At 56.1% G+C, this 22,837-nt stretch overlaps 2 protein-coding genes across 2 annotated transcripts; both read left to right on the top strand.

The window, feature by feature from the left end:
- The first annotated feature begins 2,126 nt into the window (after positions 1-2,126).
- On the top strand, positions 2,127-10,636 carry PDCD1 (programmed cell death 1). The gene is given in 7 exon segments (XM_059822935.1): positions 2,127-2,224; positions 4,950-5,027; positions 5,029-5,177; positions 7,434-7,766; positions 8,770-8,925; positions 9,574-9,608; positions 10,418-10,636. Coding segments are annotated over 7 exon segments (1,068 nt in total).
- Positions 10,637-18,941: 8,305 nt separating this feature from the next.
- On the top strand, positions 18,942-20,762 carry LOC104260882 (receptor-transporting protein 3). The gene is made up of 2 exons (XM_009816742.2): positions 18,942-19,087; positions 20,201-20,762. The coding sequence occupies exons 1-2, from the start codon at positions 18,942-18,944 to the stop codon at positions 20,760-20,762; spliced, it is 708 nt and encodes a 235-aa protein (XP_009815044.2).
- Positions 20,763-22,837: the final 2,075 nt, after the last annotated feature.

The following is a 22,837-nucleotide window of genomic DNA, read 5'->3' as shown; positions in this document are numbered from 1 at the left end:
TTTGCACCAGGAGGCAGGAGGTGCCTCTGCCGGAGTTTTGCTTGGGATGCACGGTCACATCCCAGCTGGTGCCAGGTCCTGCCCCAGCCCGCTCTGAGTGCGGATGGGTTGCTGAGACCCTGAGCAGCAGCAGGAGCTGCTGCTGATTTCCATGGGCTTTAGCAGCACCGCTCGCTAGAGATGGTCCATCAGAACCCTTAGTACTGCCGGGCTGGGCATCAGCTCTGCCAGCCAGCAGGAACAGCACCTTGCTGCCATGCTGGAGGTGGCAGTGGCCCCATGCCATACCTGCGTGGCACCTTTGCCTCGCAGCTACCATTGCCCTGCCCAGGCCCTGCAGATTTCCGCTCGCTAAAGGAACAGTTTTGTGCCTCCGCTCCATCCCTCCGCTTACTGCTTACTCACCCCTGGGGCCGCTGTCTTTCCCCGCAGGTTCAGGTGTTGTTGCTCATGCAAATCATTTGCAGCAGCCTTTCTAATTTCTGAGAAGTATCTGAAAGACCTGGAGCTGTGTTTATTTGCAAACACTATTAACCGTTTCCTTTTCTTGCTCGTCGCCTCCTGCCTGGGTCAGACCCACAGATGTGAATTCAGTTAAACTAGCGGAGGAGGGATCTTTGGGACCCTGTGCATTTTTCTTCCTCAGCACCTTTTTGTGGTAATTTGTGTTCCCCATCTCATTTGGGAAGCTTTCTTTTCCCTGGGCTTTGAGGACATTCAGCTCTGGGCTTCAGTTGGCTCCATCTGAGGTGTTTGGTCATTGCTTTCTTCTTCATCTTCCAAATTTTCAGTGCTCCTTAAATACCCCAGATGCTTTTAAGCCGTTTTGGGACTGACCCTCGATCCTTTGAGGTGACTGCTCAGGGTGATAGCTGTGTGCCCTGACAGTGATGGCTGCAGGAGGCCAGGGCCTCATCCGAGTCCTGGCCGCGTTGGTGGGACCCTTGCCGACACATTGGGCCAGCTTCTTGTTGGGGAAAAAAAGGACATTTGTGCTTCAATGAAGTGGTGTGATATGTGCTTGCTGAAGTTCCTGGCTCTTAGTTTTGAAGAACAAACTGTTTTCTCAGTTATTCCTCTTTCTCCTTCCTTTTTAGCCCTTCTTTTGCTCTTTTGGTGGTCCAATAGAAGAGGACTGCCCTATGCAATTCACCAAATTCCAGCTCAGAGAAAAGAGGTTTTATTTTTTTAAGCATCAAAGGATCTTTTTCAGCCCCCCCTGCAGCTAACCCCAAGATGTGGCATTCACCTCATTTGGGCTGGAGGGAATTTACCAACATGAGCGGGGAGCTGCAGCCTGGCTGGAGTCAGGCTGTTTTCCTTGGTACTGCAGAAGCTGGTGCAAGAGCCAGCAGGAGCTGTGTTGGTCTGGCAGGGTGCAGGCAGGGTGCAGGCAGGGCGCAAAGCCTGCCCGAAGCCCGTGGGCTGCTGCAGGGCTGGAGCCAGGCTCCTCCGTGATGCTGGCACCTGGGGCACACACTGGGCTGCGGCACAGCACCGCTGCTCACCTTGCTTTCCCCTGCTTTGGCTTCCTAGCAGCAAGATCGATCTTTTCTTTTATTCTCTTCATCCCCTTTTTTTTTTTTTTCAGCAAAAAGGGGAAAAAAACCCTGTTCTCGCTCTGGTAGTGGAGCAAGCTCTCCATCAGCACGCTGCCGGAGAGCTCCTGCTCGCCCTCCCCTGCGGTTTCTGCTGCACGCTCTCCGGCTCTGCGAGCTAACCGGTGCTTCCTGGCCGCACACGGCCTCATCCTGCACCGAACGCAGCCTGGAAAGGCTTCAGTGTTGGTGCCGGTCCCCAGCCTGCCGGGGAGCAGAGGGGGAGCACTGAGACATGGGTTTCCAAAGGAACCTGAGCATCCAAAAACATTGCCGTACAGTCTGCATCTAGTCACCACTGGTTTCCAGTGGATGCGGCAGCCTCCCAGCCCCAGCTACCAGCTTACGCCCCATTTTGAGCATGCGTTGGAAAGTTTGAGCAATTCGTGCTACGATTTTAATCAGAGCCCTCCGCTGCTGTGCGGGGTGAGGGGAGGATGAGCCAGTTTTTCCTGCCGATCCCTGGCTCGGTGAGTCGTGATCTCGGCAGTGATACCCGTCACATCTTCCGCCTCTAGAAACCAAAACATGTTGCAAGTGCCAAACAAGCCTCCCCACACCTGGCCCGTATGCCTGGTGTCACCATCTGGGGACACAAAGCCTCAAGGTGGAGAAGCGTCCTTGCTGTGAGCTTCCATATTTTCTGGAATTCAGTTTAGTTTAGTTTAGTTAGGTTTTTTTTTTAATGAGAATGCAAGAAATTGTGAAGCAAGAGGTGATGTCCACCTTGGAGCCCACTGGCACCATTGCACATGGTGGAGAGTGCTCCCCTTGCCACCCTGCCAGGTGGTGGCCTTTGGCCAAGCGGCATGGAAAGGTGACAAGGAGGGGACAGCTCCCCAGGCTTGCTCTGCAGCCCAAGCAGGGCCAGAAGCTCACGAGAAAGAAGTGATGCTGCAATGCCGGAGGGAGACTGGAAAAGAGGACCCAGGACAGGCTGGATTGAGCCACCAACCCAGGGTGAGCCCTGCCTGCCCCGGCTCAGAACCCGCTCCTTGGCCATCCCAAATTAGGGGTGGCTCCCCAAGCCTGCTCGCCTGTCGGGGCCATGTCTGAAAGTGAGAGGTGAGCAAGCCCCAGCCCCACAGCTCATTTCTGAAAGCCCGGAAAATAATGAAATAATCATGAGCATCACATCCTTCACCCCTATTATTAATTTTCCCCTGATGCTTTCCAAAGCTGTGGCGCACCGAGGCTGTGTTCGAGAGAAGCGGAGGAGCCAGCCACAGTGTGCTTTCACCTTTTGTTACTTCCTATGCAACTATTAGTCAGCAAGGCGAGTGGGAAACATCGCCAGTGGAGAAATTAAAGAAGTCTGCTGCAAAGGTCACCCCAATAACAGCACCCTGGCCCCAGACACCTGCCCCTGCTCTCTGCAAATCTGTCTGTGGAGAAACACACGTAAGGAGGCAAAACTTCTCCTTCTCCTCTTTCTCCTTCTCCTTCTCCTCTTTCTCTTTCTCCTTCTCCTTCTCCTCTTTCTCCTTCTCCTTCTCCTCTTTCCCCTTCCCCTTCCCCTTCCCCTTCCCCTTCCCCTTCCCCTTCTCATTCTCCTCCTTCCCCATCTCCTTCTCCTTCTCCTTCTCCTTCTCCTTCTCCTTCTCCTTCTCCTTCTCCTTCTCCTTCTCCTTCTCCTTCTCCTTCTCCTTCTCCTTCACAGAATCACAGAATCACAGAATCAGTACGGTTGGAAAAGACCTGTAAGATCATCGAGTCCAACCTGGGGAAAAAAAAAAAAACAAACAAAAAAACCCACACAACATCAAAAAACCCACAAAAAAAAACCCCACAAAACCCACGCCACACAACAACAATAACAAGCCACAACCCACCCAACACCACACAGCACCATGTCCATCAAGCTACATCCGACAATGCCACATCCACACGCTCCTTGAATACCTCCAGGGAGGGTGACTCTACCACCTCCCTGGGCAGCCTATTCCAGTGTTTCACCACTCTCTCAGTGAAGAACTTTTTCCTAATGTCTAGCCTGAACCTCCCCTGTCGCAACTTGAGGCCATTTCCTCTAGTCCTGTCACTAGTCACTTGGGAGAAGAGACCAACACCCACCTCTCTGCAACCCCCTTTCAGGTAGTTGTAGAGAGCGATAAGGTCTCCCCTCATCCTCCTCTTCTCCAGGCTAAACAACCCCAGCTCCCTCAGCCGCTCCTCATAAGACTTGTGTTCCAGACCCCTCACCAGCTTCGTCGCCCTTCTCTGGACACACTCCAGCACCTCAATGTCCTTCTTGTAGGGAGGGGCCCAAAACTGAACACAGTATTCGAGGTGCGGCCTCACCAGAGCCGAGTACAGAGGCATGATCACCTCCCTGCTCCTGCTGGCCACACCATTTCTGATACAAGCCAGGATGCCGTTGGCCTTCTTGGCCACCTGGGCACACTGCTGGCTCATATTCAGCCGGCTGTCGATCAACACCCCCAGGTCCTTTTCTGCAGGGGAACTTTCCAGCCACTCATCCCCAAGCCTGTAGCGTTGCCTGGGGTTGTTGTGGCCGAAGTGTAGAACCTGGCACTTGGCCTTATTGAACCTCATCCGGTTGGCCTGAGCCCATCGATCCAGCCTGTCCAGATCCCTCTGCAGAGCCTTCCTACCCTCAAGCAGATCAACACTCCCTCCCAACTTGGTGTCGTCTGCAAACTTGCTGAGGGAGCACTCTATCCCCTCATCCAGATCATCAATGAAGACATTAAACAAGATTAATTAAATTAAATTAATTAAATTAAATTAAATTAAACAACATCCTTCTCCTTCTCCTTCTCCTTCTCCTTCTCCTTCTCCTTCCCTTTCCCCTTCTCCTCCTTCTCCTTCTCCATCTCCATCTCCATCTCCATCTCCATCTCCATCTCCATCTCCTCCTTTTCCTTCTTTCTCCTTCTTCTCCCTCCTCTCCCAACCCTTCCCGATGGGAGCAGCCTGCCAATAGGTGCTGCATGGCTGCTCAGACCCTGCCTGACTGCCCAGGACCACATGTCCCCTAACATCCCACTACCATGGGCATCCAGTGGGAGCACCCATGGGTGCCTGGGAACCCAAGACAGCCCTTTTACTTATGGGCCAGGCTTGGAGCTGAGGACTTGTGCCCTGTGGTCCCTGCCTGCTCCATCCCTGGGAGCTTTCCCCAAAAAGGGTGTGGGTTTAGTGGTGCCCATCCCCACTGCTTGGCAGCTGGGTGCCTATGTATGTGGGAGAGTGCCGGGAGCATGCGGGGAGTGGAAGGGGCCAGGCCCGGCTCAGCTGATCCCTGCCTCCGCTGGGAGGAAGCTGGGGGCGGAGGCAGCCCGGGTTTCCCTCTGGGGCAGAGATGGGCACGTTTCGTTTCCACCCCAGCCTCTGCTGTGCAAGCAGAAGAGCAAGCCGCCAGCGCGGGGAAGGAAGCACGGAGAGAGCTGGGGGTGGCACAGCACGGCACGACACACCTGCCCAGGCAGAGGACCGACCACCTCGCCATGGCTCCGGGTGCCTTGAAGAAGATGCGGGGCAGCATGGAGGTGGCCCTGACCAGCCTCTGCGCCGTCATGCTCTGCTGCGGCCCCGTGCTGGCTGGCTGCCGCCGTGGTAGGTACTGGAGCGTGGTGTGCTCGTTGGCACAGCCCGTGTCATTCGCAGCTGGTGGGAAATGTATACGGGCTGGGGGCTTTGTAGTTAAAAATAGCTCCGGCATCCAGAAGGCAAAAAACCCAAAGGTTTTGGGTATGCGCTGCTGGCGCAAGGTAAATGGGGATGCTCAGGGTAGAAATGGGGTTAAAGGATGGAGAAGGGGACAGGTCCCAAGCCTGCAGTTGGCCACGGTCACAGTTTGGTGTTGAGCCTCTGGGTTTGCCAGCACCAGGCAGGGTCTGGGGTTTTCTGCTTTGGCTCTCATGGCTTCAGGCTGTGCCTCCTGGTTTGGGCTTGACCCTGAGGGAGCCAGGGTCCTGTGTGCAGTTTTGCTCAGGGTGAAATTTGAGGGAGAATGGGAGGTGGAGGGGAAGGGGTGAGTCCGGGCAGGGCGAGTGAGAGCCCTGATGAAGCCGTGTCCCCCCTTCCTCACAGCCTGGCTCTTTCCTTGGTGGCTCCAGGTGTTTTCTGCCCCGACGGCAGGCGCTGAGCTGGGCATCCCTTGGACCAGATATTACCTCTGGTGCTGGGAAGATGCAGGGAAACATGTAAACCCAACCTCTGCTTTCAGAAGTGCTCTGAGCGCTTCATTCATTGCTGGCAGCAGCACTGGCTAGGAAGCAAAGCCTCGAGCCTGCTGAATATTTCCTGTTAAACACAAGAAACCCAGAACACTGCAAAAATTACATGTCTCTGTGCATGCAGCCAGTGCTGCCCATGGGAGCCGGGGCACTTCCCTCCCTCCCTTCTCCTGTTCAGTCTCAACCCTCATTTCTCAGCCGAGTTTTCCATCTAATCCCGTATCTATTCAATGAATCGTCCCAGTTCCTTTTCTCGTTGGTGATGCTGAGGTCATGGTCCTACTGCCTCAGGCCAGTGCTGGAGGGATGGGAGGAACTTTCTAACTCTGCCTGCAAGCCCTGGGGCTGCTATCGGTGGTGATTTCTGAAAAGGGAAGATAAATTTCTTAACGGCAGGGACTTTTCAAAGCATTGGTGGTTTGAATTGCTTGGTCAGATAACCCGTGTGAAAAATGCTCCTTCCTGCTTTTTATTGCTCCGAACTAAAGTTAATGCAGCAGCTGCCTTGTCCTGTTGGATGGGGCTGACTGAACTGGGACGTTGTGAGTCTGTGTTTGCAGCATCACTGCTGCCCGGCAGGGATGAACCCGCTGGGATCATGGGCAGGGAAATGTGGTGAAGCAGCAGGGCTGGTGCTACTGGCTGGGGGGGCTGCGGCCGTGGCCGACTGCCCTCTGTGCTGGGAGCAGCCTGGCAAGCCCAACTGTGACCCCCCCAGGGGGGGTGCCTGGCTGCCCATGTACACTCGAGGAGGGGACAGGCAGCTGGAAAGGGATGGCATTGTAAGCTCCAGGTCACTCTGCCCTGTTAGACAGTCTTAGGCTGGGGATGGCAGATGCTGTGCCCCGGGCAGCCCCTGCCCGCTCTGTGCTCCCGTTGGGGTTGTGGGGAGCCGTGGGCAGAGCCGGAGCACGCCGTGGGCAGAGCCGGAGCACTCCGGCAGGCAGCCAGGCACATGATGGTCTTCACCAAGGGGCACTGCCCCATCCCTGGGACTTGGTCCTTCTGCTCGCTTTTGGAGGCAACATCAGCTGGAGGAAAGATGACTCAGACATTAAAATTCAGCATAGATTTTAAAATAATACAACCCCCAAAGTCTGTTTTCCCAGCGCAAGTGTTCTGGGTAATTTTAGGTAGACCAGAGCACAATTTGCTCTGCTGAAACCACTTCATGGTAGAGTTACTACCCCTAAGCATTTCCCTCCAGCCGGCAGGCACACACTCAGGAGGGGAGAGACATGGGCTGATGTCCCTCCCTGTGATCTGGGGTGATGCTGCCGACTGGCCAAGCGTCAGGCTGCCTGCATCGCTGGCAAACCCCAGAGCCTGGCCGCGGGTGAGCGGGGTGCTGGCGATTGCACGGGGCTGGGCTTGCAGGCACTCACTGGCAGGTTTTTGTAAATCCCCTTAGCAGCCTTCAGGAGCTGAGGGTGAAACAGCTGAGGAATGCGTGGAGCCTCTGGGTTTGGGACGTAGGAGCCCATCACCTCTCCATGGGATGGGATGCTCGTGGGGGTGACGGTGGGCTCTCACCCTCTTTGCATCCCTGCTTTCTGCATGGGGGCTACAGCTGTGTCCGGGACCTGTGCCTGCTGTAACCATGTCTGTTCCTTGTTTCCTCTCTCCCAAACAGTGACCTTCTTCCCAGCTGTGTTAACTCTCCCTGCAGGCGACTCAGCCACTTTCTTCTGCAATATCTCTACGGACAACGACTCTGGCTCAGAGTACAGCCTCAACTGGTACAAAGAGACCAACCACAGCCAAGCCCAAAAAATTGCTGAGATCAGCCGGAACAACCTCCAGACGAAGACGGAGAAGTACTTGCTCACCAACCACACTCCTGCCTTCAAGATCGAGATCCTGAACCTTCACCAGAACGACTCGGGCTCCTACTACTGCGGGCTGATCACCTTCTTTGAACCCAATAAAGTGATGGAGAGCAACCGGTCCCAGCTGGTGGTCACAGGTCAGCCTGGGGGCTGAGCTGATGGGGACAGGTCGTCAGGGTGGTTTGGTGGTGCTATGGCCCCCAGGCACTCTGCAGCCGCAGGGCACAAGGCAGGTGGTACCCCGCTGGGGAAGGACCTGGTGTGGGTCAGGAGAGAACAGGTCTGCCCTTTCCCCTCTCCTTTGCATGCCTGGTTGATGTCCAGGGACACAGGCTGTCCTCCTGCACTGCAGCTGGATCTGGTCCTGAGGCGGGAGGTCTCCATCCTGCTAGGGTTGCGTCTCCAGCGATGCTGTGGGGAGGAGTGAGTCCTTACTTCTGGATGGAGGCAGGAGACCAGCATAGGGAGCTGCCTGCACCCCTGAACAGCTCCTTTATTTGGGGACAGGGCTTGTGTTTGGGATGACGACCAGGGCTCAGACCCTTTGAACAGCTGGTGTTGGTGTAGATACTGTTCTTGCAAAACCATGCCTTGGGAGGGTCTCATAGCCCCATGATGTGGGAGACTGAGATCTCGCAAGAAGATATGCCATGCACTTGCCTGGCAGCATGGAGGCTTTGGGGGGCTGAAGATGGCCTTTTATAAAAAGGAAAAACACTGCAAAAGTTACTGTCTTTCACAATATCCCCTTCCAACATGAGCTGAAGCTGTGCTGGCCCCAGGACACCGAAGCAGCTGGGAGGCTTGGGGAAGCCATGTCCTCCATGGGGCTCTGCTGGGCATGGGGTCATGCCATAGGACTGCAGTGCCCTGGCCCCTTGCACCCCAGCTATCAGCAGTGTGGGATCATCCTCACCACCTGCAATGGGAAGGAACGGGACATGGCCAAAACATCCCCTATGTCAGCCCAAGTTCAGGGCCCCTGGAGGGATGGTGGGGCTATGGCAGCCTGCCTGGGACTGAGCCCTTTCTGGGGACAGCCCCTGTGTTCCCCTGTTGACTTTCCTGGGGACTATAGAGGCCATTTTACACTTCTGACCTGCTGTTTCGTTCCCCGTTTTTTTTGGATGGCTATTACAGCAGCCCCTGAGAAGACAAATGCCACTGACGAGCCCAAGATGGAGGAAGGCAATCCCCCAGACCACATCAAGGCTGTGCTTGTGGGCACCCTGCTGCTGGCCGGGGCAGTTGTGCTGCTGATCTTTGGCTACCTCACTGTCACGTACAGGAGAGGAGGTATGATCCCTCGTGGGGGCTGTGCTGTGCCAAGGGACTGGGGTCTGCCAGGGGTCCAGACAGGGTGATGCTTATCCAACAAACCCAGCTTGAATCCAGGGCATCTGGATGCCTGCAGCTGCCTGGAGTACACAGGCAGGCTCAACGTGCTAAACTCAGCTGTGGCATGTCCCCATGGGACAGGTATCTCCATGCCTAGGGGAGAAGGTGCTTTGGGCCATACTCACCCTTCATAGAGCCCCCAGGCCACGTGCTATGGCTCTGCACCACTCGTTAGGGTGGTGTCTTAATGCTGCACTTGAGTCCCTCCCATGCACCTTGCCTTCAGGACACCTTCAGGACACCTCGTTGTCTCCCTGCCGCAGCACCGGGCATCGCCTCGGCCATGATGCAGGCACGCGGGGCACTGTCCCAGAGGGGACTCCTGAGGAACTGCACCCCACTAATCCCAGTTAAACCCTGGACTGTGGGCTGATATCTCACTTGTCCTCGTAATGCTCAGGGTGTTAGACCCTGAGCGGAGAAGGAGGAAGCATGGTGCACTCTCCAGCACTCTCCTAGGATGTAGGGGGTGGGTCAGCTCCAGCCTCAGATGCTCACGCTGTCTTGGCACACAATCATCTTCTAACTAAATCTGTTACTTTGCAGATATGCAGAAACCACCAAGTGAAAACGCGCCAGCGGTGAGTTTTCAGTCTCCGACGTCCTGCCGTGCTGCAGGGGAGCATCGCGGCATCGCTGGGGTGCGGAGGGTGCAGGGCCTCCCTTTATCAGCCCTTCACAGGCTTCTCACTTCTCCTGTCTTCTCTGATGCTGCTTGATCTTTTCTGCACAGCTACAACTGCTTTTCTCCACCTGCAGCACAGCCACATCACAAAATCAAAAAAACTGCCTGAGATAGGATGGGACCTCTCCAGTCCAACTCTTGCTCAAAGCAGGGTCATCTTTGACAGTGGATTGTGTTGCTGTAGAAAATGGGAGGAAATGTCCCCCCCCAATACATTAAGCTAAAATTTCTTTCACCGCAGCTAATGCCTGTTTCCTCTCTTCCTTTTGCTGGGCGCTACCTGGAGGAGCGTGGCTCCATCTTCTCTCCAACCCCACTAGGTAGCTGAAGGCAGCAAGTAGGTCCCCATTTGCTGTCCCCTCTCTTTCTCCTTGTGCACCCCATGCCAGCTCAGAGCCCAATGGAGAGGTGGGAAAAGGGCTTCTAGCACAACCCTGCCTTCCATGGCTGGGCAAGCAGGGAGCCCAACCTGCCTGCAGGGGCAGAGAGCTGAGACCCACATGGCTTTGGCAGTGACCCCAAGGCTCACAGTCTGGTTTCTCTTAGCAAATGCTATCCTAGGTCTGTGTGTCTTTCTGCTTTGTATTGCTTTCGCCCTCCTGGGATGCTTGAGCTGGTTTCGGCACTTGCTGTAGAACGGGGGCTTGTGCTGGGGATGGTGGGTACCTCTGGATGATGAATCGCCCTGATGGGGTTTCCTTGCAGAAGGACAAGAAGCCCCCCATGGTGTCTGTGTCCATCGTGGACTACGGCGTGCTGGAGTTTCAGTGGGACCAGCGCACCCCAGTGCCCCCCGAGACCCGTCCAGTCGACCAGACCGAATATGCCACCATCGTCTTCCCAGAGGAGAAACCCACCACACCGGAGCGGGGGAAGAAACACCAGGACGAGAGGACTTGGCAGCTGCAGCCACAGCCCTGCTGATGGTCGGGGTCCCTCCTCGCCGGGGGGTGCGGGCAGGGACAGGCTGTTCCGGCCCCTCGCTCCCGCTGCAGTTAGCAGTTGGGAAAAACCCAGTGTGCCAGGACTGGAGTGACAGAGGTGCCGCTGCTGGAGTTGATATTGGACAGTCCTGGCCACAGTGGGATCATGGCTGTGGGATGGGTACCATGGGACGAGGAAGGTCGCTGCTGGGCTCCACGTGCCGCCTCTTCACTCAGGGCAGGGAGGATGGGCTGCGGCAGAGCAGTGATGCCGACGGGTCTGCACCAAAGGCAATCTGCATCATGTCTCAGTTTTCTACCTCTACCCGGGGCTCTCCAGAGCAGCTGCTTCCCTCACCTGGGTCCAACCCAACCAGCAAAGCACAACTGTGGGAGGAAACATGGGAGGCCAGAGCTGGAGTGGATCCTGGAAGATGCTGCTCGCAGGAGCCCATGGCTGAGGGCTTCTCCTCACCGGGGGCAGAGACTGCCTTGTGTACTGCTATTTAAAGAAACTCCTGGGAAGCTGGTGGCTGGTTTTCCTCCTGTCTCTGGGCACTTCCCTCCTCTGCAAGAGGGGAAATCTGCCCCTGTGTTCCTCCCTCTGCAGGTGGGAGACAGATCCGACTCTGGGGGGTGAATAAAGGGTTTCACGTCCGGGGAGTTTGTTGACTCGTGATGGCAAGCGCGTGGGCAGGCAAATAACGGCTCTTGGCAGCGTGCAGGCGAGAGCCGGGAGGTGGTGGCGTCTGTTGTGGTTCCTGGGCCTCTCTGTGCGATACACAAGCCGTTCTTCCACGAAGCTGCTCTTAATAATTTAGAGAAGCCGCCACTCTTTTTCCTCTAGCCCCTGTCTGAGCTGGTCACCCAGATGCAGCTGCAAACCAAGCCCCCCCTTACCAGGCTCATCTCGGGGTGCTCGCCCAGCCCCTTGGGGATGAGCATCCTCACCGTGCCAGGGGCCTGGCTGCCGCCAGCTGGGGCAAAGCTCACAGCATGGTGCTCGGTGCAGCTTTCTGGCTCCAAGCTTCCATTTTCCCTCCTGAAAGCGATGCCGGGGCCGTGCCGCCTGCCAGAAACCAAAACGGAAAGAAGTGACAACTGCTCAAGAGGGGAGAAACCCTGACAAGGAGTGGCTTTGGAGGCAACAGAGACCTGCTGGGAGACCATGAAACCCAGCGGAAACAGAGAAGAATCACTTGCATCTCACACTTTGGCGGCACTGTCAGCAGGTTTCTTTTTCCCTTACCCCCAGTAAAACCAGCGCAGCCTTGCGGGAGCCAGCCCAGGCTCTGGGGGAAGGGGTGAGGCATGACAGCAATGGCAGTTTGTCCCCTGCGGGGGTTGGAAAGTCCCTGAGAAACCTCCAGAGGGGACCAGATGGGATGAACATCCACCTGGGATGGCTTTCACCCTTCCTCAGGGCAGGACAGTGGATGTGGTGGCCCCAGTTGGTCCCACAACATTCACTTGCGCCAATATGCAGCTCAGCCTGGTGGGACTGTTTGCAAGCAGCAGCCCCGCTCCTTGCCCTGCCATGGCACCATGCAACCTCAGCAGCCCTAGCAGAGTCCTGCGGTGGCCGGTCGGGCTCGGCTCGCCCGGAAAGCCGAGGCAGGAGACAGCCGCAGCGGGCGAGAAGCAGGAGCCCAGTCAGCAGTTTTGGTTTTGGCTTTCCCGTCAGACACGACACTGGCTAGAGGGTGGGTCCTGTTTCATATTTTCCGTCCTGCCTCTCGGGCAGCGGAGGTGCTGGGTCTTCAGCCCTTCCTGCACCCATGGCTCCTCCAGGAGCAGTTGGGGCTGGGTCCCTTCCATCTACCCTCTCGGTAGATGGTGGTCTGCAGCCAGCTGGAGACTCCCAAGCCATCTGGTGGGGTTGGAGGGGTAGCAAAAGCATCTCCCGCTGCCATTTAGGATGGGAGAGCACCCAGCTCGTGTCAGTGCCTGTGCCCCTCTGGCCCCCCAGCATCCTGGCTGCAATCCTGCCCCTTGCAGGGAGCAAGGCTGAGGCCTGGGAATGCGTGGAGTGAGTATTGGTGATGCTCCAGGCTGCCAGGCACCATCTCCCATCCCTGTTTGGAGGACAGGGTGCCCAGCATTGGCAGAGACCCGAGCTACACTCCCCTGTGCTGGGCATGGCACTGGCTGTGCCAGCCAGAGCAGGAACAGGGCTGGGATGAGCTCCGGGTGGGATGCGGGTTTCAAGCCCCCAGCTGAGCATCGTGAACACACAAATGTGGACACAGCTCCCCATGCAAATCTACGCGCACACCTCCAGATTTAAACAGTTACTGTGTGCCAGATACATACACACACCCCTTACCTGTGAGGACATGCACACCCCCTGCAGACACACAGCCCCCCAGCCCTTGGCCAGCCCCAGCTGCCCCATCCGTGTGCTGCAGCTCCTCCCATGCCAGGACCCGGGTGCAGCTGCGGGTGCTGAAGCTGCTGTGTTTCCTGCACACTCTGGTCTGGCAGTTAGAGCAACGGTTTCCAACTGCGGACACCCGGTGCTCCCCTGAGGAGTGGCTGCCACCAGCATCAGTGCCAAAATTCTTTGTCATCTCCCTGGGACCACAGGCAAGCTGGGACCTCCGGAGAGCAGAGCTCATCCCCAGTCCTATGCTGTGGTCTTGCTGATGAGGAATGGCCAGACCCTGCTGGGAGACCTCAGAGAGCTGGGGCTGATCCCTGTCTGCATCTGCAGGAGGCTGGATGTGCAATTTCAGCATGCCTGAGCTATACCTGAGCAAGCAAAACCCCCTATACAGATGCTCGAGAGCCAGCCTGGCTCCTTACACACCCCAGCCTTGATTAAAGGCGATTGGAAACACTGTGAGAGCAAGCATCCTTTAAAGAAACCTAAACCCAAAAGCCATGTCTCAAGAAAACTGGGCAGGCAGATGAAGATGGAGAGGAAGTCATCTCCTGCTGCTTGCAGCAGCGTCTTCAAGGAGAGCCATGCCATGGAGCAGCAAAGCACCGTTCCTGCAAAATGGGACATTGCAGATGCTGTGGGGGAGAAGGGGTGGTCAGGTCGTGTGGCAGTAAGGTCACTTACAAGTGAGGGCCGTCCTGGTCACTGGGAGGTCTCAGAGCTGTGTTTTGGTTTTAGAGAGGTTGGTCTGGAAGTGCTGCAGCGGGGTGTGTGGGTTATTTGGCCCCTGGGTTAATGGGATGATCTTGGGGTGGGACTGGTCTGTTGGGTACTATGGTCTGGGAGCATTGCCATGGCCTTGTCTTGCTGGGACAGCAGCTAGTGGTCCTGGGGTGAGCTGGTGGGTGCCAGGGGTGGTTGATGGGAGAGGTGGGCTGCTGGGCAGGTTGCCTGAATCCCTAACCATGGCCAACTTGCACAGCCCTGATGTGTTCTGAGGGGTCCAGGCTGACAGCATTTCCTCCATCCCGTCCCACCAAAAGCCTTGCCCTGCCTGTTGCCAAGCCACTGTAGGCTTGCAGAACATCTGCGTTTCCTCCCACCGCCCTCATTTTGCTTTCTCTAGTTTTGCTTTGAGTTGGCTCCAAGGTTTCTCCTTCTCTCTCTTCCTCCCTTTGGCGGGATGTGCTACTCGAGGAGCACCCCAGCAGGCCGGATCCTGGCACGCAGGGGCTTGGGGGGCAAGCGAGGCAGCCTGCACCCCCTCCAGCCAGGCAGGACACCTGGTCCTGCCTGCTCCACCCCAAGACCAAACCCACCGCTCATGGCACTGGGGCAGAGCCTTGTCAGAGGGGAAGGAGCTCTCTCCTTATGCCTGCAGGGACCATCACGAGGCCTGCTAGATGAACAGGGAGCCCAAATCCATTTGGGGTGGTACCTGCCTACATCTTCACAGCCACTTCCTCCCTTCAATCTCTCCCCATTGCTCAGCATCCCTTTCCATCCCAGAAGTCCAGGGGACGATGAGGCAATGTCCCCTCTCTACAGTTCAGCTTGGGCATATCCCCATTTCCAGAGGATCCCCTTTGCCTCAAATCCACCCTGGGACAGGTGGACCCCTCTGCTCCAAGGGCTTGATTATGAAGACAGTCCAGCCTGAAAGGGATTCTACAGCCGTTGCTTGTCCCTAGAGGTGGTGGGTTTCACCGTGATGGGGTGACAAGCATTCGCTGTCAACAGTGGTAAGGTTGGAGTGGGACAGGAGTGCAGAGGGCTGGCATGAAGCTGTGTCCCAGGAGGATACGGACGCCCAATTCACCATCTGCTTCAAGGAAGGGGAAAAAAGAGGATCCAGGAAACTCTAGATGAGTCAGCCTGCCTCCTTACCCAGAAAACTGCTGGAACAAATTAGTAAGGCCACCAAGCGGTAAACACTGAGAGGGCAGCGCTGGGGCTGAGAATACAGATTTAGCAGGAACACATTGTGTCACACCAACCTCATTTTCTCTTCATTAGGGTGACGGGCAGGGTACTGCAGGGAAAGTGGGAGCGATGTTATCTTCATGTGTCTTACGTGACTTTCTCATAAGCAAATTAGGGAAATGGGAAATTCTGCCACTGTGGGTGGACAGCTACCCAAGAAGCTATATCCCATCAGCAGTTATCAATAGCTCGTGATGGCAGACACATTAAGCAAGGGTTTTCTGGGGAAGCATGGCTCAAATGAAAGCAATATGCTATTGAGAGAGGGTGTAGGGGCTGTCTGGGAGGAGGGTTAGAAATCAAATTCACCCTGATGACCTGGAGAAAAGAGCAAAAATGCCCTGAAAGAATGACTGATGGAAAAGAATTGGGCATGTTTAGTGCAGGAAAAGATGAGGGAAATCTTCAGAGTGGGGAAAAAAGCCCTGGTATGAAGCAAGCAGTGAAAGACAGAGAAGTGTTTAGGGTTATGCCCTGTTGCTCAGATGGCAGTCCATCTGTCTTGCAAGCCTTGCCGTGCCCACAGACACAGCATCCCTGCTGTTATGGGGATGTCCTGCTCTGCAGTCCTGCCTGGGGACCAGGGTTGAATGTTCCTTTCTACCCCTCCCGGGGACTGCTGGCAAGATGGAGCCACCTGGGTATGGGGTGACCCCAAAGGGAAGGGATGGATGTCCCAGCAGGAATGGGACCAAGCAGGACAGTGTGGACACTTTGTCCCTGGGCTGGAGGGGTAGGGGATGGGGAGGCTGACACACAGCGAGAAATGGAGAGGAGGATAAGGAGCCTCGGGAAACCTTCCTCCTCTCACCTGGGCGGCTCACCTGGGGGTGGGAGCTGAAGTCAAAAATAATTTCAGGCTGTGTGAAAGCGGCAGGGAAATTACCGCCCGGGCTGTACCTTGTGTTTACCTCCTTCACGCATCCCGTGGAGGAGCCAGGATGAGCATGCTGGGATGGAGAGTATTGGCAGGGTCTGTCCCCAGCAGGGACTCTCCAGCCCAGCAGGGTCATGCCAGGGCTGGGACAGGGCTCGTCCCCAGTCCCTGCTGAGGCTGGGCTGTGGGGGGACCTGCAGGAGCAGCTTTTGTTTCCAGGCGGGTGCCGGTAAGTGGCAAGGTGCTCGAGCAGCACCGGGAGATGTGTGTGAAGTGGAACAGGACGTCAAAGCAGTTTCAGCTCTGTAGGTGGTTCTGGGAAAGTCCCTTTAGTAAAAGCAAATTAAAGGCTTTAATAGAGGGACCAGCACCGGGCTCCTTCTCAGAGATGACTGGAAGGGCTCAGTGCATCGTGAGTCGTGATTTGAGTTGTGTTGCCATGACGTAACGGGGGGCTGGTTTCCATCGCAGCTGGGTTTTGGAGGCAGGGGCCCGTCCCCATGCCAGGGGTGCCACCGTCCCCCCGTTGAGCCACATGCCTGAGGGGCAGTGTTTTGCCCGCTGGGGTGGGCAGCATGGGGAGCAGTGTCTGCCCTGGTGGGGAGCATCTCTCTGCCCTGCGGCAGCAGCCTCGGGGAGGAAGGGCTGGGCTGAAGCCACAGATCCCCCAGATGAAGAGATCGGTTTGTTTGGGTGAATATGAGAGCGCTAGGAGACAGGGCTGCCTCCCTGGGGGGCTCCTCCACCTCAGAATATCTCAAGGTGTTTAACACAGGCGTGGCTGCCCTCAATGAGATGTCAAAACCTTTAGGTTTTTCCTGCATTCAACCAGCCCTGGGTAAATCTCAGCCCCTAACACAGAGGGGTCCAAGGGGACAGGTAGATGCTACAGGGCAGGTGGTCCTGTCCTGGTCACCCTGCTGCTGGTGGCTCCCCATACCATGCTGTGGCACGGCGATGCCAGGCATGCATGGTGCCAGCTTTCTGCACTAGGAAATTTGCTGCCCTGGAGACCCCTCTGTGGCGGAGTGCACAAAGGGGTCTTCTATAGTAAGCCTATAGAAATGGGGGCCCCATGCTCTGGGAAAAGAGTAGGAGGGGGGGCAGGGGGATCTGCTGCTCCCTCTCTTCCTCCCCACGCACCAGAGCTGAGCCAGGGATGTCCCCCGGTCCTACCTATGAGCATTAGAAACGCTGGTGGAACGACCCTTCCTTCACTGTCCTGCTTGTAGGGCGCTGCCCCAGCCCAAGTGGGACCCATGTCCCCATGGCAGGGCTCTTGGGAAGGGGATTACTCAGGTCCTATCCACAGGTTAGGGCTTTGCCAGCTCTCCATAAGGATCCTGAAGACCTTGGCTTGGCTCCTCTGCTTCCAGGAAACCTCCTTTCCTTCCAGATTGTAGCATCAAGGTGTAATTAAGGGCGGAAGGACCTCAAAGCAGGGAAGAAACTCGAAGCTCAAGATGGGCTCTGCCCCAGGACCTTGTCACCTGCCTCCACTCTCGCCGGAGGGGCAGCACGTGTTCTCAAGGTACTGTAGGGCTCGTGGTACAAATGACTCGCTGGCTTTTCCCTTCCAGCAGCAAGGACCAGAGGCTCTCCGCCAACCTGTGGTTACCGGGACTTATCTCTGTTGCCTGCCTCCCTTTTGGGACCTGGAGGATGAGCCTGATGTGCTGGTGGCTCTTAAGAACTCACAGCTGCTGTCACTTACTGCTGGCAGCCACCGTGTCCCTCCTGCAAGGCCACAGGTGCTGTCCCGCTGCCGTCTCAGCAATCCCGCTGCCCCAGCCGGCTCCAGGCAGGGCCAGCCACTGGCACTGCTGCCTGGGGCACCCGGGCTTTTGGGGTGTCAAGCCAGAAGAGCTGCCATGGGGACATACTTCATCTGAAACCAATGTGAAGTATTTTAAGCCTGATTCCTAGACCCTTCTGCCCTTTTTTTTAACAGTGGTCTGTCCTACTGCAGGCTTTAATATCCTGCAGGCTTTAATAGCCTACAGTCTTTGCGTCAAACCCTCCTTGCTTCTGGGATCCTGAGTGCTGCTCCAGGCACTCAACATGAGGAGCTGCCATAACTTTCCATGGTGGCTTCATCCTCAGCAGCCACCCAGCACATTTCCTCCAAGGCTGGGCCTTTTATGGCATTTTGTGTCCTCTCTGTGTGCAGGATGGTCTCCTCTGAAAGCTTCATGCTAAACGAGATGGTTTTATTTCCATGGCAAGATGAGCTTGCTTTATCAAGCTGCAGATATTCTTCTAACTCAAGACTAGTTATCATTTGGCATCTTATTTAAACCTGGTCCCTGTCCCGCATTGCTCTCCATGGGACGTTCTGGGGTACCTGCGCACCTGGAGAGGGGTGAGCTGGGGGGCAGAGTGCTGCAGGCAGCCCCAGCTCCGCTCTTTATACCTTCCCTGAGTGCTCTCAGCTCAGAGCACACCTCACCTCTTTCGGTTTTACATGCGGTGCCATCCTCCCAGACTTTCCACCCTGCGGTTTCACATCAGGCCTTTTTCTGCTCGAGTTGGCTGAAAGTTGTTAAAAACAGCCCGTGCTTGGTGGCAGCTATTGAGAGAGATAAAGCTACCTGGGGCTTTATCAGCTGCTGAGTCCTACATTTTCGGTGGGTTTCACTTCAGGTTATTCCTACGCTGAGCCCAATCTCTGCTGGTTCGCCTCTGCTGCCGTGACAGTGATGGGCATGGGCAGCCTGGCAGGGGGCTGCTTTTCCAAACTCTCTGCCTATGGACAGAGCAGCATCATGAGAGCATGGCTTCAGCAGGGTCAGGGGTTCATGTGTGGGACTTGGGGAAACCCACCTTGTCCTTACCTTGGGGGACATTTCACCTGGCCAGGACCTGGTGCAGCGTCAGCAGAGCCTGTTGACACAGGGATTGGGGTGGAGCAGTGCTGCTCATGTGGGAGCAAAGGTTCCCCTCTCCAAGTACGTTATGCAAAGAGGAAAAGTTTGGGGAAAAGAAAACTGCACACATGTATCAGCACCCAGAAGCTGCAGCCTGACCCTGGTAACTGCCTCTTCCCCAGCTCCAGGTGGGACCATGGGGACCTGGCAGGAGGTTTTTGCAGCGAAGATTGCAGATATGCACTTAACAGAGCCGTGGAAGCTTCAGGAGGATGATAGCCTGCAGGTGCATGTCCTCAAGCCTGGCTGGAAGGAGTTTGTGCAGCGCCGTGCGCTTGGAAGGTAGGGGGCTGCCGGCTCGGTCCTCGTCGGAGTGGGACCAAGGATGATAGGCTGCCATGCAGACCTTTCCATTTCTCAAAGTTTGCCTGGAGGAAACAGCTTTTGACATGAAAGGGGCAGTTTGGAGGTGGGTGAGGCTGGGATTGATTTTCCCATTTTGTTCCAACCTTGGTGGGTTATTGCCAAACTGGAAAAAAATACGATAATTGGAAGGGAGGGGAGTGCAGCAGCTCCACAGGGCCAAAGGACAGCTGGTATTTGGCCAGAGTTTCTCCATGTTGGTGTCAACATACAAAGAGCTCCTCCAGTGAACAGGAGTAGTTATACCACACTAAAGTAAAATCTTCTGGGTTTGCACCCAGAGGATGAGGAGAGGGAGAGCTGCGGTCTGCTGGGACATGGGGCGATGCCTCAGCAGTCCCTGCATCTGCACCAGGCTGTGGGGTCCTGGAGCAGCGAGAGGCTGTGGCTATGCATTGCTGATGAGAGGCCCCATCCCAACAATTTCGACCCTGGGCAGGACCCTGGGCATCGACCAAACACCCTGCCCGGGTGGCAGCAAATGGAGACCTTGGCTGCCAGCCTCAACACAGATTGTGCAAGTCGGAAAGCTGCGGGTTACACACCTTTTGACTCTTCAAGACATCTCCTCACCTGCCCTGCAGGCCTCCACCCACACCTTCCTTCTATTTTTCTTCTTTTTTTGACTTCCCCGGCCCTCGGCTTGACGTTGGCTTTCCGCTGAGCTGTGATGAGCCAGCACGGGTGAGGGGTTGGAGCACCAAATAGACCTGGGGCCTGATGCTTCCTGTTCCACGGACCCCTGCTCCTGGCAGTGGGGCCAGGATGGGCTAGGAAAGGGGACCAGGGTGGTTCCAGCAGGCAGCCTGGCTCCTAAAATCTTTAATGCTGGGGCCAACCCTGAGCTCACATCTGTGTTGAATTCCCCAGACTGGCATCATGCTGTTAGGGGGAGGACAGTTTGGTGTAAGGCTTGCATGAGTGAAGTTAATCTATCAGCCCTGACTGCCCTGGTCCCTACTGACTGCATGGGAAGCCGCCGGCTCGGCACGGGGAGCCCAGGATGAGCTGGTCTCCTCTGTGCCCTGGCAGGTTTCAGTGCTCCCAGTGCTTTCATGAGTGGTCCTCAGCCAAAGTGCATGTCCTGTTCCACATGCGCCAGCACCGGGGCCGCGGCAAGGTGCGGATGCGAGCCTTTCGCCAGGCATGCAGGCGATGCCCTGACCCCCGGCTGGAGGAACCTGAATTCAGCCAGGAGACCATGGAGAGGCTTCTGCACAACCTGGTGCTAAAGATCCTCGAGTACTTCTACCACCTGCCCATCCAGCCCTCTGACCTCCTGGAAGTCGTGGTGGACGTGCCGGTGCTGGGGCCGCACGACAGCGCCCGCTGTGAGGGCTGTCAGCTTGGTGTTTGCAGGGAGTCGAGGCCGGCCCCGGTGTTGGATGCCTGGGAGCCCTTGATAGATGCAAAGAAGGCCAGGACCCATCGCACCATGAAACACCAGCGCGTGAGGCCCCGTGCAACCCCAACCCACCACCCCTCACCCTTCGATAGCAACTTCCCCTGGAAATGCTGCTGCTGTGTTGGCAGTTCTTTGCTCTGTGTTTTGGCAGTGCTCCTCTTTGTCCTGCTTTATTTCACCAAGAAGTAGTGGGAGCTGGGGCCTGCAAAGAGGAACACGGGTGATGGCTGGGGGCGCTGATGGAGCACCTGGAAAATTGGGTGCCCAAGCTCAGCTCTTGCTTGTGGCATGGCAAGGCTTCCCTGGCTCATGGGGGGACAGGGACATCGGGATGCCTCAGCCAGGCACCGTGTCCCACAGCCTCAGCAAGCCTGGCGGGTCTGATGGTTTCTTATGGGACATATTCTGCGTGAGGACGACCCTCAGCTGCCCCATGCAAAGGATGAGTGTGCTTGCGAGAATAAAACAAGTCCTTTCTCCTCAGTCCAAGGGTGCATTTGTGCTTTTTAATTTCTCCAAAGCCTTTTAAAGGTACGTGTGAGCAGCTCGGAGGAAAGCTGGGGGCTGCCTTTATTCACCAGCTGGGCTCAGGTTCCAGGGAAACACATTGCGATGTTCTCCTGTCTTTGGCCTTGGTGGAACTGGGCACCCAAAATAGTTGAGGGGCACCTAGAGCTGGAGGTTTGCAGCAAAGTCACGGGGAGCCGGTGCCTGTGGAGGCTGGCACTGCCTCCCGTGAGCTGTGTACAGCAGTATCTGCCCTGGCCCCGTGCACCGATGGATGTCCCTTGTGTCACCAGGGGCCCGGATATTGCTTTGTCCTCCAGAAACATCTGGGTGCTGAGCTTTCGCAAGGGGACTCTATCGGGGAGTGTATTGATAAGACGAGGGGTAATGGTTTTAAACTGAAAGAGGGCAGATTTAGATTAGATAGTCGGAAGAAATTCTTTACTGTGAGCGTGGTGAGGCACTGGAACAGGTTGCCCAGAGAAGTTGCGGATGCCTCAGCCCTGGAAGTGTTCAAGGCCAGGTTGGATGAGGCTTTGAGCAACCTGGTCTAGTGAAAGGTGTCTCTGCCCATGGCAGGGGGCTTGGAACTAGATGATCTTTAAGGTTTCTTCCAACCCAAACCATTCTAGGATTCTATGACTACATCTCTGAAAAATGCCCTGGCAAACACAAACCCCTCCCAGCTGGCTGGGCACCCTGCGATGGGGGCAAAGGGTGTCCAATGTTGGCAAGCACTAGAAGGCTGCGTCAGCAAGTCCCAAGTCTCTGCCCTGTTAGGTCAATCCCAGGGAAATTGCACTTACTGGGCTACAGGGTCTGGCCAAAGGGGAGGATGCTGACTCCTGCCTGCTGCTACTTTGCCCTGCAGGGCTCAGGGGACCTGGTTGGGAGCAAAACTGTTGTCCCCCTGCAGCCTGATTCTGAGGCTCTAACACCCCCCAAACTGAGCTGCATCACTCACTCTTTGCCCTGTTCTCTGGGGTTCGTACACTGCCGGGGCGGTTGAGGAGCAGAAACACAGACACTGGGGCACCTGCTGCTCACTGTGAGTAGTAAGAGCTGAAGTGAACAACCCCCAAACTACTCTGGGTACTGAAATTGTTTTTCAGGCTGTCTGGCAAAGGAGTCCAATGAGGGCCAGACCTGCAGAGCCACTGAGGCAGCTGAATCCATCCCCTCTTGACTTTGCAAATGATTTGATGCTGAGGATGGACGTGGTAGAAAAGATTTCATGACTGAATTAATGGAAGAAAGATGGGCTGAAGGAAAGGTGTTGACCAAACCCAGCATCACCGGTGCAGCTTGCACAGCATCAAGCCCTGGCTATGCAGCTTCCCAGGTGCTCTCCTCCCTGCTGTGTCCTGCAGGGCCTTTTACGCTGCTCACTGTGGGTTTGCTTTTTTTGCTGGTGTAAGATTCTCCTGTATTTTCATACATGGGACCTGCAGGCTATTGGTTAAAAAATCAAAATAACAAGAAAACCCTGTGTGATCCAGGGGCCGTGTGGATCTTGTTTCTTAAGCGCTCTGTCCTGCTCATCCCATCAACTGTCCCCTTTCCCCAGCACCTTCCCTGCTCAGCAGCCCCGGCCGTGGAGCCAGCAGATGGAGCTGCGAGATCTCTGGCGCTGCACTGGGAAGCACTGGGACCAGTGACCCGGCAGCACTGGGACAGGCCAGGTTTCCCCAGATGGGAGAAGCCCTCCCCCCATACCTGTGCCCAGCAGTTTCCCTGTAGCGTGGTCCCCCCCAAAC

This window comes from Gavia stellata, chromosome 11 (genome assembly GCF_030936135.1).
Source record: "Gavia stellata isolate bGavSte3 chromosome 11, bGavSte3.hap2, whole genome shotgun sequence".
Taxonomy (NCBI): Eukaryota; Metazoa; Chordata; class Aves; order Gaviiformes; family Gaviidae; genus Gavia; species Gavia stellata.
Note: the sequence above shows the minus strand (reverse complement) of the source record. Positions and strands in the feature narration are given on the sequence as shown.